At 36.7% G+C, this 16,013-nt stretch overlaps 1 protein-coding gene across 2 annotated transcripts in view; it reads left to right on the plus strand.

Moving 5' to 3' along the window:
- The window catches only part of LOC125235359 (nucleolar protein dao-5-like), a 431,115-nt gene that overhangs the window by 180,619 nt on the left and 234,483 nt on the right, over nt 1–16,013 (plus strand). For both annotated transcript variants that reach the window (XM_048141902.1, XM_048141903.1), the window contains exon 4: nt 12,625–12,708. In XM_048141902.1, the coding sequence (XP_047997859.1) occupies nt 12,625–12,708 (84 nt within the window). The remainder of the gene's footprint in view (nt 1–12,624; nt 12,709–16,013) is intronic.

Raw genomic sequence — 16,013 nt, forward strand, 5'->3', positions numbered from 1 at the left:
ATATGTAATTTGCGGGCACTCGATATGGGGCGGTCAACTTCACGGAGGTGAAAATTACGTGTTGTTTTGATATTAAAGCTCAAAAAGTCTCGCCTTGATCTTTAAAAAAAGGGTTACATCAAAGTTTAGAACAAATTTTGAAGAATGTGTAATTATTATTTATGTGGATAAACCAATGTATGTAGTACAACAACATTGATATTAACTACAATTACTACATTATCATAAATACCTTGCGTTTTCAAAGTGCCCTTTTGAAATTCAATTACTGCATTTGGTTACAAATTGTGCATTTGGTTACGTACCCGGAGATAAAAACAAGTTTAGGGTTTGTAAGGGTTAGTTTTGAATAGTTAATTTATGAATAATGCTAATAGTTGTTACAGATTGTTTTTAAATTTCATTTCATATAATTATCAACCATCATTACACTAACAGATAAACCAAATATGTGTCATAGATTACAAGTTGTAACTTACAACACAGGTCTATACCTACATCTATACATACAATGAAGGAAACGAACAAGCTAGACATGACTACGAAATCATTTACGTTATATCAAATTTGCCTGTATCTAGTCACTAGTGTATCTCTAAATACAAAATAATAATGTTATGACGCTAATATCGCTATATAATATGTAGTTGTAGTAGTAGAGAACGACTCCAAATACCGAGTAGCAGTGGCTAGAAGTTTCGGTTCTCCTTGTGAGAATATAATTATCAGCCTGGGGTTCAAACAACAGAATATTATTAATGTGGTCCAGTGCTACAAATAGATAGCTGAAAGTTGATCTCGTGTTTACACATCCGATATTCAATAAAAGTAGTAGCAAAATAAGCTTACCACCGAATCATTTCATTGCTTATTAATTGATAAAAACAGTTTTGGGCATAAGTATATGGGTTAGTCTTAAAGCATTAATGAATAATGTTAATAGTTGATACTTAATTTAAGTTGTAATTTGTATGTAAGATTGTAAACCTGCCATACGATAAATAAATAAATACAGATTGTTTTGTAAATAGATAGCTGGAAATGTGATATCGCGTTTACACATCCGCGCGCGGCGCGCGCGAACAGTTTACATAACTATGAGTGTTTATCATTTGGCTTTCCATTCACCTCGGTACGCGTGTAGTCGTGTTTCATGCGGTTTTAGTAAGGAATTAAAGGATAAACATAATACAACTATCAATAATAATGTTATCATGGTCCTTAATTTAGATAAAACGATTAAAAAAATACTGTACACATGATTTTTAAAGTCACACACGGGTCGAACGCGATAAAATAACAATGACACACATTTATCATTTTAACATGCGTGACTTTAAAAATTTGAGAAAACGCGAGAATTTAAAATGTTATACTGTATACATGAGTTTAGTTAACAGTTCTTTATTTTGCATAATACCATATAAATTTTACAATACATATATGGCCCCTGAAAAGGGTAAAGGGTATAAATAATGTCCCACGGGTAAATTTGAGTACAAAAATGCTTCATCGAATGGTACAGACATCGCGATGATAAGTGAGCTTATTTCCTCCCGTAAAACACAAAATGCTACATAGTAACATTGGTAACACGGCGACGCGCAGATGTGTGAACGCAGCATAAAGTCGAGGCCGCGCTGTCGAAACATTGACCTATAAACGGGGTGACGCAACGGCGATGATGGATCGCTCCAGCCGTTTGTCCAAGCTACCGGACAACTCTATTTCAAACGAATAGTAACAGATTTACATCGCGGCGGGCGGACTCCTGTTCTGATTTCCCATACAACCATTTCAGTCGCAAAATCTTCAAATCAGTAACTAACTGTCAAATGTGACATAACGCGTGGTAACGTCGTGCAAACAATGCGACCGTATTGATACAATAACAAAATGTAGTCGTCGTGTGCACTCGTTACGGTAACAAAATGTGTACGAATTTGTGGCTGTCAATGTCACTGTCAGAATGACTTTTAACGACACTTTATTAGTCGACGTTTGCACACATAACGGTAACAACATGTGGACGAATTTGTGGCTGTCATTGTCACTGTCAGAACGGTTTCTGACAGTGACATTGACAGAATTTGTACACACATGTGTAGGTCTGATTACCGAACTGCTCCTAAACCACTGTATCCGCAAATGACAATCTGAAATACGAAGGTTTCTCAAACTGTCTTGTGAAGTTGTGGACTGGTTGCTTTGAATCATTTAAATATGAGCGAATTAAATAATAATAAACGACGACGACCATTTAAGCACTCTTCGACATTTTATAGAAATGTGGGAAAGTTAAGAAAAGTGCAGAATGATAATACAAATAGATAAGCACTTTATAGTTACTTAATGTATTAAATATATAATTTTTAATTCTTACTGATAAAAATGAAGTGTAGTGTTGCTTTACACAATAAAAGTAGGAATCAAATGAAATAGAGTATTTACTGTGATATTAATAGAATTTCTGTTGCGCAATGATAGTTTTTTTTTCAGTACAGATGCTGCTTTTTCTAACGCAGTAGTGCGAGCAAATCAAGCAATGATTCATTTCTTGTCTGGTCGAAACTCTTAGCTTAGATTTAGGTACTGAAAATCGTCGTACGATACACGTGCGAAAAGGACATTCACAACTCGTGTAGTAAAACACTCCCTTCGTTCGTGTATTAATTTATCGCTACTCGTATCGATTTTCCTCTTTTCCGCACTCGTATCTACAAGTATTTTGTTTGGGTTACAAAAAAACACATTATTTACTCTACTACGTTTTATTTATGTCTCTTTAACATTACAAATTTGTAAACACTTATCTATACAAAAATCTTGACTTAAGAAGTAGGTACAGATCGCTGAAATTAATGTTGATAGTAATATTAATGACGACTACTTCAACAAGTATCAATTGTGAAATGCCGCAAAATACTAGTTGCTCTATAGAAGACCATAATAATATGATCCCCGATCCTTTACAACCCAGCAGCTCGGTACGCACGTTACAATTTTTTTTAATCTTCTTTAGTGAGGGCAACTGAGTACGACGGCATATTTAATTGTTTATAAAGTTTGAGGATACCTGGAAAAAAATAATACATGAAGCCATTTTGAAAATATAATAAATATTCACTGCTTTCGGTCACGCGTGTACGCTGCGACCATTTTGCGACCGTTGACGACCGTTTGGTGACCGTTTGGCGACTGTTTTTTACATGGAATATTAACGTCTTAATCCATATTTTAACAACTTTATTGGTTTTCTAGGCATTCTTTTTATTATTTCAGTATAGTATATGCACCGGAGCACTAAAACTTCACCAATCAATATACATAATACGCAAACACCGAGTAGTCAATAATATTATTACTGGTTAAACTGAGGTAAATTGATGGCGCGTTGATAAATTTAGACTTATTTTATGAAATCACTCGAGCAATTTAATTGGCCATGGTAATTAGCCCACATTATATTACAAATGCAAACAATATTTTATCTTTAACAAATTCTTACGCCATTACATTTTAATGTCAAATGATTTTATTTCTTTTTTACTTTGACGTCTCTGACAGTCGCCATTTGAAAAGAATGAAATGAACGAATGATTTTGGGAAAGTAGTCGCCAAACGGTAACAATGTGTGCACGCGTAGTGCACACTTCTGTCACTTCTGTGACCATTTGTGCCTGTTACCAATCGTCCCCATTTGAGTCGCCGCGACTAAACGTCGACCGTACTGCGACTAAGCATTGAGACCCGAAGACCTGTGTGTACACAAAATAGGAGGATTTGCGTAGGAACGGCGACCGATTATGGTTATATGGGTTTAAAATTGTTCGTTTGTTTCTTATGTCTTCTCTGTCTTCAAACTCTAACTGGGTCCATTTACACGGTGCGAGAACTCGAGGTTCAGTACGTTGCGGTTAGTGCTCAAATGTATTAATAATAATAATAAATGTTTTATTGCAGGCAAAAAAAAAACCCATACATGTCTTAAGAACTATCTATAAAACTATCTATAAACTAGCTAATATTAGTATTCCAAAATAATAATTCTATTATTATTTCCGATTCTCGTTCTGGTGAACAGATAGCCAATGCCTAAAAATATGACTATTTGGGTTCTCGCAGATTGTCTCTAAAATTTCGTTTTTGGAGTTCCTAATAGCTGTCCAAAATGAGGCAACTCTAGCTCTTAGGATCGCGAAAAAATCAGGTACTCTGGCCGTCGCAAACATGTCTGATGCACTGCAGTATCTAGGTTTTCTCATCAGGATACGATATGCATCATTATATTAAGATACATACCTAACCTTAACAGTCCGCAATGTAATCAAAGTCGTGTATTTACCTACGAGATCGCGCGCGAGAGGAGTGCAGAAGTAACGCAGGCTTTGGCAACAAATTTCATTTTTAATTCAAAATGAATATAAATTTTGAGACTTTATAATTGATATAAGCGTTAAATTCGAAAATTTTGGAATGCTCCATACAAACTTCCACCCTCCAATTTTAGGGAAGTCGGGGGTTATAAGAGACAAAAAGTAGCCTATGTCACTCTGCACCCCTTCAACTATCTCTACTTGAAAAATCAAGTCGATTCGTCGCTTCGTTTTGCCGTGAAAGACGGACAAACAAACAGACACACACACTTTCCCATTTATAATATTAGTAAGTATTAGTAAGTATAGTAAGTATGCATAGACAAACTTGTATTGTATACACAAGGGAGTTATAATCACACAAATTAACCTACAGTAAATACAATATGGGCAATTCCACGTAACTGTAATGTAAGTGACCACTTCATTGCATGTTTTTTTTATTTATGATGCAAATTGAAGTCTTAATTTATCTCTAGATAAGCCTACTTTTAATCCTTAGATATATTGATATTTAAATTAGCACCATGAATAAAAAAACATGCAAATAATTGGTCACTTACATTACTCTGTTACATGGAATTACCCTAAAGACTATTAATCAACTGAATTAAGTTTGGATAATTAGTTGGCAATGACTGTGAATTTTCAATAAACCGTAGATTAGATCCCAACCAAACTTAGAAAGGTCCAAATTTACAACACAATGCTCTTTCGCGGAGTTTCGTTTTAACAAAGTTATCCAATTTACCTCACCGTTTTCAGTTCAGGACTTTGAAAATCACCGGAAATCTTTCTTGTAAAATTTTATAACAAATGAAGATTTGATATTATTAAAATAAAATTTTTACCTCCCTTATTGGTTCATTTACTCGAGATATTTATCTTAGTTTATGCAGATAAAGAAAAACAACTATATTCTTCCAATCTAATGGATGAAATATTTTTCATCACATACAAATCTAGCTCTGCTAGGATCTGGGGATATCGATTATCCACAAAACATGACCAAAGTAACCTTTATCAAAACATTGGAAATAATGACTAACAAAATTTATTCGAGGTAGTAAAAGAATATAACTACTGATGATGATTGATAAAAAATATTCTTGTTTTTTCACGGGGCTAAAACTACATAATATAAATCCATACTAAATTGCATCTATTTTGGTTCAACAGTGGTCACAACAGTGTAAGTACGAAGATGTAAAAATATTAGTAGTACGAATATCAAGAATTGAAATATTAATTGAATGAAATCGCAAACAGGGTGGAATATGAAACGGGGCCGATAACGCTGATTCGGAATCTGGTCGGACGTAGCTTAGATAAGGGGCCGCTATTTAATAACGTCGGGCAGTTGGAACCGCGCCATCCCATCTCGGTGCAACTTACAGGCGAATAACTTGTTTAAGGCATTAAGAAAATTATACCGTAGTAGGTATAGGGTTGCAAAAAAACGGTTTTTTTTCTGGCATGAAAAAAAACCGTGAAAAAAAAACAGTTTTTTTTCTGGATCATGTTTTTTTTTCTAAAGTACGAAATCTCAAAATTTGCAAAGCAATTAATACTTTTATACGGTTTTTTAGACTTAATGTTAACTATTAAACACATTTAATCAAATAATTTTAATTTCTGGTCTTGTAAAAGTAACATTTACGAAATCTGTAGTTGGTAGTTATCACTATTTACTGTTGGCAACACCACCACCTCTCCGCGTTGCACGTCGCATCGGGGATTTCCCAATAAACGTTTGTATACTGAATGTTAATCGAATTAAAATGTACGTTATTATTATTGAAGCACGTTACAACTCACGAAAACCGTTATTGTCGAATTATTTGTTCATCTGAAAAAAAAAACCATATTTAGAAAAAAAACAAGGGTGCTCGGTTTTTTTTTCATGTTTTTTTTTCAAAATTCTGAAAAAAAAACATTTGGTTTTTTTTCTGTTTGCAACCCTAAGTCGGTATAAAACTGGCTAAACGCCGCGATTATAAACATTGAGAGTAAGTGCGTTTTCACATTATACGATCCGATATCGGATGTAGGACCGACATTCCATACATTACAGGCGCCACCTAGGATTATTTCCATTAAAATCCTTCCGACATCCGACATCGGATCGGATTATGTAAAAAGGGACTAAGGGACAAATTTTGTCCTTTAGTCCCTTTTCATATAATCCGATCCGATGTCGGATGTCGGAAGGATTTTAATGGAAATAATCCTAGGTGGAAATAATCAATAGCTGAAGCCATTTAATGGCTTCAGCCATTGATATTAGATACAAGCTTCAAGGTACATAAATATTATATCTAGTTCTTACGATATTAAGACACCAAGGGGCCTATTAAAACGGGATATAATATGAAACGAGGGTAATAATAATGGCTTTACGAATTAGTATGAAATCGAAACGACAGCAATAATACAGGTTGTCATTTAGTCTGCAATAATATGCGGGAATAAAATGTAGTCATAGGTACTGAACAACAAGTATATATACTTACATCATAAATTGCAGGCGGTTAAATAAGCATCCTGTATCGCCGCTGTGTCAATATGTTTCCTTGTAAAACATTAAGAGAGAAACATACAGAAACCTAAATATTTAAAGTAGCTTGGCTCTAATATTTATTAAATCATGTAGGTAATTTAAAATCGTAATTAGTTACCCTTTGTAGGTCGTATTTTACGTTTTATGAAGTTTATGATGACTGTTAAAGAAATGATTATAGCTAATTAAATAAAAACAAACGCTAAACATCTTATTTTACAACTTTACAAGATCGTTAAATTCATTAAACATAAATAATCCTTATTTACTCGAACATTACTAAGTTTTACCATAGAGGAATAAGTAAGGGAAGAGTTGTAACTGGTTATTTGTATAGGCATAGTTAAGTGACATCTAGCGACAATCACGCGTCAACTAGCGTAACTTATCAGTACTGCTGCTTGTCAATAGATGTCGCGACGCACGAAAAATTTAATGCTCACCAATTTTTAGCTAATATGTATTACAATAGTATTAATCAGTATTCTGTTTTCAATTCCTTCAGCTTGTAATATAAGTTGTAAACTGTTCTAATATTAAATTTTTGGCAGACGAGACACAGTTGCCACCTAGTATCGAGTAGTGGTACAACTGATAATTCACGCTATTTGACGCCTGATTGACGCGTGATTGTAGCTAGATGTCACTTAACTATGCCTATACAAATAACCCGCATTTACTGATGTATGGAGTTACAAATCTTCCGTTACTTATTCCTCTATGGTTTTACTAAACTACTGCACTTACATAAAGACGGAACGGAACATAGTCAATTGCACGGACGTATTGCTTTGAACACCAATATAAGGTCATTCTACTTCTTCATGACTATTTATTATTTAATTGTATAGGCAATAAATATATATTAATACATATATAATATCCTAGATTTGCAACCACTGCACAGCCTTGGGTGTTAAGTCCTATAGATCCACCGGACTACCCGAGTATGCGCGGAGTGGGCACCGCTTTATAATTTGCTCCGGAACCACTGAGTTGTGATTAAGAATATTTGCACAGTAGATTAAGTATTTATGTGGCAAAACCATCGAGGTTTATGGCCTTATAAAATTAAGCTCTCACCATAACATAACATAACAGAATAAGAAACTAATGGCTGAGCGTTCTAACTTCTAAAAAAGCATGCGAAAAATAAAAATAAAAATGTAGGTAAAATAAACGTAGAATGACCCATAACACCACCGTGAACCTGACAAACAGAGTATAATTATAACAAAGACAAAGGAACACGATGCAGACGTCACCGTCGCTCATGACTTGTGGCTATAAAAATACATCTTACTGCATTGCCGGTCTTGCTGCGGAGATCGGGAAATACTAATCTACTACGGTAATGTTATAGTTTTTATGCAGGAGGAAAAAACGGCTAGTTTTACATGCACCGTAGGCCAAATTTTTCTCTCTAGATGTTGAAAAACTTGTGTAAGTATTCGAAAAAAACATAGTTTATATTTACAATGTTCACAATGTTCACAACTATTCCAAATTTCAAGTGGATAGCATTAGTACTTCTCGAGATATTTAGTAATGTGGCAGACGGACAGAGTAGTACCATAAGGGTTCCTATTGTACCTTTTTGGTACGGAACCCTAAAAGATATTCCTAAAGGACTGAAGGTGCGTATTCACTATAAACATTTTGTATCAAAACATGGTTTCGTATTGAATACCATACAGTTTTGGGAAACAATGTTTAATAACTGTGTTTCGGAACAAACATGTTTATAGTGAATGCGCACCTGAGAAATGTAGGAAACTTCAGGCCTTGATATAAATGTCTTTTGCAAAGCTTATTAGTAATAATTCCTTGTAATTTAAATAAATTCTTACACTTTATGCAATAAAAGCTCCAATTTACTTGAGAACTATATTATTTTATTCCTAGTAATGTACTTTAATATTTAATTATACTCTCTAATATTTATCTAACGCCCTTTATGTTATTTAATGGCTCAGTTACTACCAAATGACATTGTTTATCACACGCACACTAAACCCATACATGATCCAATTTAATTAAGCGTAAGATAGGCTTATCAAGTAAATACGAACGTGCACCTGACACCAAACCGAAATCAAATCAGTGTGCGTAGCCGAATGCACAAACGCTCACGAAACGCTCACGATAATATCTCTTTCGTATTGCTATTTCTGTGGCGTTTCGGTGGCGTCTCGCACACAGGTTAACGCTCTTAGCGTATTTGCGTATTGGCGCGACAGAGCTAGACTGTATTTCTATTGCCATTCGGCTACGTCGGCTGATGCTCGCTCGAATTGGCCTACATGATAATGTCGGTTATAATTTCCAAGTGGAAGTGGCACTTTGGGGCAAGATTCTGCATCGACACGCTGGCCCAGTGCCAACGTTTCCGGATCCGACTTCAGGTTTATACACCGTGTGCCCAGTATACTAACAAGCTTTAACCTTAAACAACCGTCTGCACGTAGAACTGTACCTGCCTTGATAAACGCGCCCGCGACACAGACAGAGAGCGGGTGAGGCGGGTAACGGGCGGTAGCTTTTTTCGTAATTCATTGGTTTGCGTATACGCTCACACACAGCGGGCGTGCGCGGGTCGGGCGGGCGCGTGCATTACATGGCGTTTGTATTTATTTACAAAGTTTGTATCCTGTTTCGTGTGAAAATTTGTGTCCTGTTGTTCTGTTTGTTTGTATTTGTATCCGTGTGGTGACGGGTTAAGAATTTCACCACCCCCTTTCTTCCCGTTGGTGTCGTAGAAGGCGACTGTGGGATATGGGGTAAATTGTGGCGTAGGCGAGAGGCTGGCAACCTATCACTGAAATGTCACAGTTTAGTTTTCTTACAACCCCTTATTTGCCAAGAGTGGCACTGTAACAGTTTCATGTGCTCTGCCTACCCCTTTATGGGAAACAGGCGTGATCGTATGTTGTTGTATCCTGTTTGTATATTTTTGCACTCAATGTTCATGTAACTCTTCAAAGGCTGCTAAACGTGTTCCTACAAAATACAAATACTGGTTTTTCTAATTATAAAATAGGTATCATACAACAAAGAAAAAGCGATAAACCAAGTCCAACTATCGCGGCTGACGTGATTATCGTGAGTACCCGTTGAATAATCTCTGATCCTATTTATTTAAGTAATATTACTGCCAGTATTACTGTATGCCGTGCCGTGTGTGCGGACGAGGGATCCTCTCTCGAATTGGGCTATACAGCCACGAACGTAAAGTGTCGCAAGGATGCTGCTTGAATCATATGTTATAGATGCAAAGGCCTGTTTGAACTGCCAGTATTACTGAGATCGGATTGAAGAAAACATTAGAAAATGATGATAGATACAAATAAAGAGCACAATACTTAAATAACGTATACATAAGTATGTAATTACTCGTAATACTTTCAGTATCGAGTATGTGGTAAATGCTTTCGTCGGATTTTGGAGCTCATTACACCTACAGTGAGAAAATAAGAGGATAATATTGATAAATATTTTTTAAATAAACGGAATTCTTCTTTATTAATAAACGAACCAGTGGGTGTTTGAAAGAAATGTAAACACAATATATTCATGCTTTAAACACAAATATAAAAAGAAAGCAGTTTATTGTGCCCCGTTTTCGGTTTAATCATGTACAACATTTTAATGGCCACTATAATTATTTCTGCGTACATTTCGGCGGCGTTAACGTGTGTTCAAATGGCAAAATGTTACCTATAAAATAGATTTGTGTACCGCTCGGCCACCGGGGAAATTTACCCAAATATAGGCACAGAAAACTTCGAGGTTTAAATTTACAGGCCGCTCCGCTTTTATTTAATTTTCATCTCAGGATAATTTGAATTTGAGAGCAGAGCATTTAATTTTCATAGCTTAGCGGAATCCCATTTCAGTAATACTCGTTTATTAGTGACTAAGCGGCCGTGGCCTATTTGTTACCTTGCTGAGAAAACTCGTTGAACGTTTCTCAGATTGCTGTGTATTCCTAGTCCTATCCTGGCGTTCGAGTCCAACATTCAGGCCAACTTTTTTGACGTACAGCGAATGTGGCCAGCTAAAAGTTCAAAACAAACGATGCACGTCTCGGTTTACAGTGAGCGTAAGTCCGTTTTCACATTATCCGATCCAATATCGGAAGTCGTAAGGATTTCAATGGAAAAAATCCAAGATGGCGCCTATAATGTATGGGATATCGGTCCGACATCCGATATCGGATCGGATAATGTGAAAACGTACTAATAATTGCAACGATCCGGTGAATGATTCTTAAAATCATTACATTCATTACAAATTGAACATATTATATAATTATAGGTATTGAATTCGACGTCTTCTTCAGCAAAGTATTTTGCAGCATGGCTCTGCAGTAATCGTGACAGAACATTGCAAAAAAAATGCAACCTTGGTTTCCAACGGTATGATAAATCCAAGATAATTTCCATGTTCGTTATTTCTCGTTTATATTGCCAGAAGACGGAACGAGATTTTTTTGTGTGATTATGCTAAAAAGGAAATGAGGAAAATACTCTTGATTATAGCTGTTTGTTGGATAAAGCCTACCTTGTAGTCCACAATTTCACCATTATATTATCTTATTTTACTTTTGATTCAATTGCGAGCTGTAAATATTATAATTTAGATTTTTTCCTTTGGTTTAATAATTATCCGATTATATCATGTTTCTATGGTAAAACATTTTTTTATAAATGACTTTCAGTTGATAATTTTCTGAGAATTATATTCATTCAATAAACTTTTGTCAGTTTTTTTTTGCTAGCCTGTAATGGTGTCCCACTGCTGGGCAAAGGCCGCTCCCCTTGACCTCCATGACTCCCGGTTTAGTACCTTTTGTCAGTCATTATCAGCATTTATGTTCCTATTTTATCAAGTAGCCGTCGTGTATACACGTATGTAATTCTTTGATTGAAAAAAGGGCTCGTACGTATGTGATGGTTAAATAAAGTTCACAATTTGTTAGTGCTGTGCTAGAGTAGTAAAAAATCTAGGATATAATAGAGAAGATGCCTACATACTACAGATACAAAAATTCAGCCAAAGTCCCTAACCCTGCCCTAGTTGCTCCAGATACAAAGTGTGATTTATTTATTGGTAAAACACGTTTAAGTACATAATATTACCGTATAACCAATGCGTCTCGAAACTTAGACTGGCGGCAGGCGTACCACAAACGAACTGAAGTGCACGTAGTAACGCAGCTGTAGCTGTTGCACCCTCAGACGTTAGTAACTTATTAGTATGTAGGTAATCTGTGCCCTCAGCAGCGTGTAGACAGTCTTCTGGCGAACGTACGATGACATTACGCTGTGCCCTACCTCTCTTTTTGGGCGTAATTTAAAGACATACCCGGGCCATTTTTTTCAAAGTTGTCTATTCACTCTTTTGTAACATGGGTATTTTTTACGCGATTCATCTTTCGATCCTGATAGGAGAAAAACCGTCCATTCCGTTACCGCCATACAAAATGTATGAAAAAATGCTAACGGAATCGGGAAAAAACCTAGGGACACTTTTTTCTCCTATTAGGATTGAAAGAGCTCGCGATTTTGAGTGGAAACCACATAAAAATTTAAAAAATGGAGGGGAAAACTTTGACCCACCCGGGTCTGGTAGGTAACTAGGTACTGCATGTACAGGCAATAAGTAAAACAGTTTGTTTATCCGCAGTGACCGAGCTTGGAGGGCTGGCGCGCCGAGCTGCGGGCTGCAGCGCCTTCTCTGCGCCCTCACCGGCTGCTCATCACGAACCAGGTCAGTTTTCAGTAGCACACAGTCGAGTCGGGTGCTGATAGCTGCGGGACTCCATTTACCACTTTCCTCGTTTCGGACATTCATTGGCTCGTTTTTAACCCCCGACGTAAAAACGACGGGGTGTTATAAGTTTGACGTGTTTGTCTGTGTGTGTGTCTGTCTGTTTGTCTGTCTATCTGTGTGTGTTTTTGTCTGTGGCATCGTAGCTCCCGAACGGATAAACCGATTTAGATTTAGTTTTTTTTTGTTTGAAAGCTGAGTTAGCCGGGAGTGTTCTTAGCCACGTTTCATGAAAATCGGACCACTATGTCGCGGTCGGGGGTTTTTTCAAAATTTTAATTTTGTGGTTAGGTTATCGGCCTATTTTTAATGACGTCATCTTTGACATTTTCCTTTTAAATCTTTTCTACATCCGATCCGATACTTCGATCGGGTCGGAGTCGGATAGAGTGAAAACGCTCTCTAAAGAGTTCCATTTGTACCTTTTCGTCACGGAGCCTTAAACGCGCGCGAGCGATAAAAAAAAACCTTTTAGTTAATATGTTATTTTAATACAGATGTAGTATGAAAAGATTTGCCTTCGAATTGTTACGGAAACGTACGAACGTGTCATGCTATTTCAGTCAGTGTCAGTACAAGATGTACTGACATTGACTGAACTAACATGACAAATACGAACGTTTCCGAAGGAAACCCTTTTCGCACTGTATCTGTAATATTATTACAATAACAATCAAAACCATAACTATCTTATTAACGGCAAAAGCGACTTGTGAATTTAATAAATTCAAGTCCCGGTTCAAAATTAATTATCAAAACTCGTTACAGTGGGAAGTTAAACGCTGTAAAACATCTTCATCCAACTTCCGCACTATCCTACAATCCCATTTTATTAAATTTCGTAAGTGAATTAAAACTGAACAAGTAACTGGCACATTATTATGCGGAGTGATTTATTCAAACGGGTCGGCAAAAGAATTAATTACTTACAGAGTTGACGGCAATGTTTCAACTCAACAAAAGAAGAGCCTAAGCGCCTAGAATATCAAACAAATATACGCCCTTTAGCTTATGTAAAGTTGAGCATTATACTTGAGAAGCAGATAGACATAAGTCCATTAATTATTTCAAGCAATTATAATACTAAACCTTACAAGCTTATAGCGCAGAATAGCATAAATTATTCTCCGACTATGGCCACGATGGTTTTGTTGTACAAAACTAAAGAACTTCACAGCGAGTCGGGTCGTATTTTGGCAGTATACTCGTAAAACTAAACTTGAACTCTTCTTGTGACTGTTTCATAAAAGATTAATGAGTTAACTAGTTTTAAATGCAAGTAACCTACAGCTTTGGGTTCTTTGTCAATGAAAAAGCTGTTGGCTAAAGAAGTTATACTAATAGTCTAGATATAGTTTTCAGCTTAGAAAGAAAGAGAATATGACCAATTTTCTATTCGAACGTAGCTTCTATTTTTGTCTTTTTTAGCGAAACGCTTTGAGCGTCTCTAGATATTCACATATAGATTTATAGAATTTGACGTAGGTTCATTATACACGAAAAATATCTGAATACCTACGCACTCTAACATCTTTACGGTAAAGTTTTGTTTAGTAATAAATTTGTATGCACCATGTCCACTTCGATATATCCACCAACGAACGGCGACTGTACTTAATAGGTAAATTCTTCTTTATTTGTTTCATAACTAAACACAAGTATTCATAACAACAGGAAATATAAACATTACATGTTGCTTAACGGAGAGAGATCAAGGTGTATGACTTTGAAGAGCCTCAACATGTAAACATAGACAAAAACGGTCATGTGTTGCCATTACTTGAGTAATGTTTATGGTTTTTTCCAACGGTTTAGTCATGATGCGCAAGTGATGCATTGACTTATATGTTACTTCGTACGGACGTGGCAAACGGACCACGAACATAGCGCCACGTTAGGTAGACAAATTCACAAACGTTACGATAATATCGACGACCGGTCTGGCCTAGCGTGTAGTGATCCTGCCTGCTAAGCCGCGCTCCCGGGTTCGAATCTCGGTAAGGGCATTTATTTGTTCCTTATTCATGGACAGTTTCTATGTATATAAGTATTTGAATATTATATATATTGTTGTCTGAATACCCACAAGACAAGCCTTCTTCGGCTTACCGTGGGACTCAGTCAATCTGTGTAATAATGTCCTATAATATTTATTTATTTATTTCTATCGTTATCGAAGCTAGCTATTTATATCGCTCTTCCGTATTGGCGCGTCAAAGCCAGACTGCCTTTCGATTGGCGTCTAGCGTTAACGATTGTCATTTTGGCTAGGCCAGCTGTACAGCAACGAATGCAAGTTAGCATGCAGTAGATATATGCATGCGATCAATCGCGCACGTGATGCGAATTTACCAACCAATCGCATTGTACCGTTCCACCAAGGCTCATCAAACGAGAATGTTCAGTCAAAATTATATGAGTCGTCTTATCCTTACTTATGTTATTTAGTTTCTTAGTGTAGTCTAAATTGTACATAGTCCATTTACTTAGTGCCACCTAGTCCATCTTCTAGGCCTTACAGAAAACCAGCGTTGCGGAGTGTGCCATGTGGTGCATACCGTGACACCTAGCTGAGTAAGGACCATTTAGCGCAACTTATAATTTTTTGGTTTGTTTGGTTTTAGTTTTAGATAGTTATTGATATGTATTTTGTGCTAATAAATGCTTTTTCTTTCTTTCTTTCTTTCTTACTTTTGAAATCTTCTAAATACGAATATGGAACAGTAAGTAACCGCGAGAAGGAATAGTGCAGAAATCTTGGGCACACCTCGAACACTGGCGATCAAATATATGAAAGAAGCGTTCCTAGGACACACAGTCTAAGCTCGTGTAGGTGAACGCGTACGATGCTTGTATGAGTAAAATATGACAGGTCGACTGTTCGTGTTTTTGACAGGCGGTAACTGTGAGGTAACCGAGAGGGGGTGGGCGGCACTTTCAGCGGGGAGCAGGGGTGGGCATACTGTACGATAGTACTCTTTAGTATACTGTGGCTTGGGTATGGCCCTTGATTCCTTTGAATCAACTCGTAATTTAAACAAAATAGACTGATGTTGATGCAGCTTGTCCGTACGATAATATGCGAATAGTACATTGTCATTAGTACACACACAGACCAACCCCTATAGACATCCATTACAAGACGACTCGCGGTCGCCAGCCTTCCTAGTATTTGCACTGATATAAGCGCGGGCGCTCGCCGTGCCCGATCAGTATCGACCAAGTAACAGACCCGAAAGCAGCGC

The sequence above is a fragment of the Leguminivora glycinivorella genome, chromosome 17, assembly GCF_023078275.1.
Source record: "Leguminivora glycinivorella isolate SPB_JAAS2020 chromosome 17, LegGlyc_1.1, whole genome shotgun sequence".
NCBI classification, from domain to species: domain Eukaryota; kingdom Metazoa; phylum Arthropoda; class Insecta; order Lepidoptera; family Tortricidae; genus Leguminivora; species Leguminivora glycinivorella.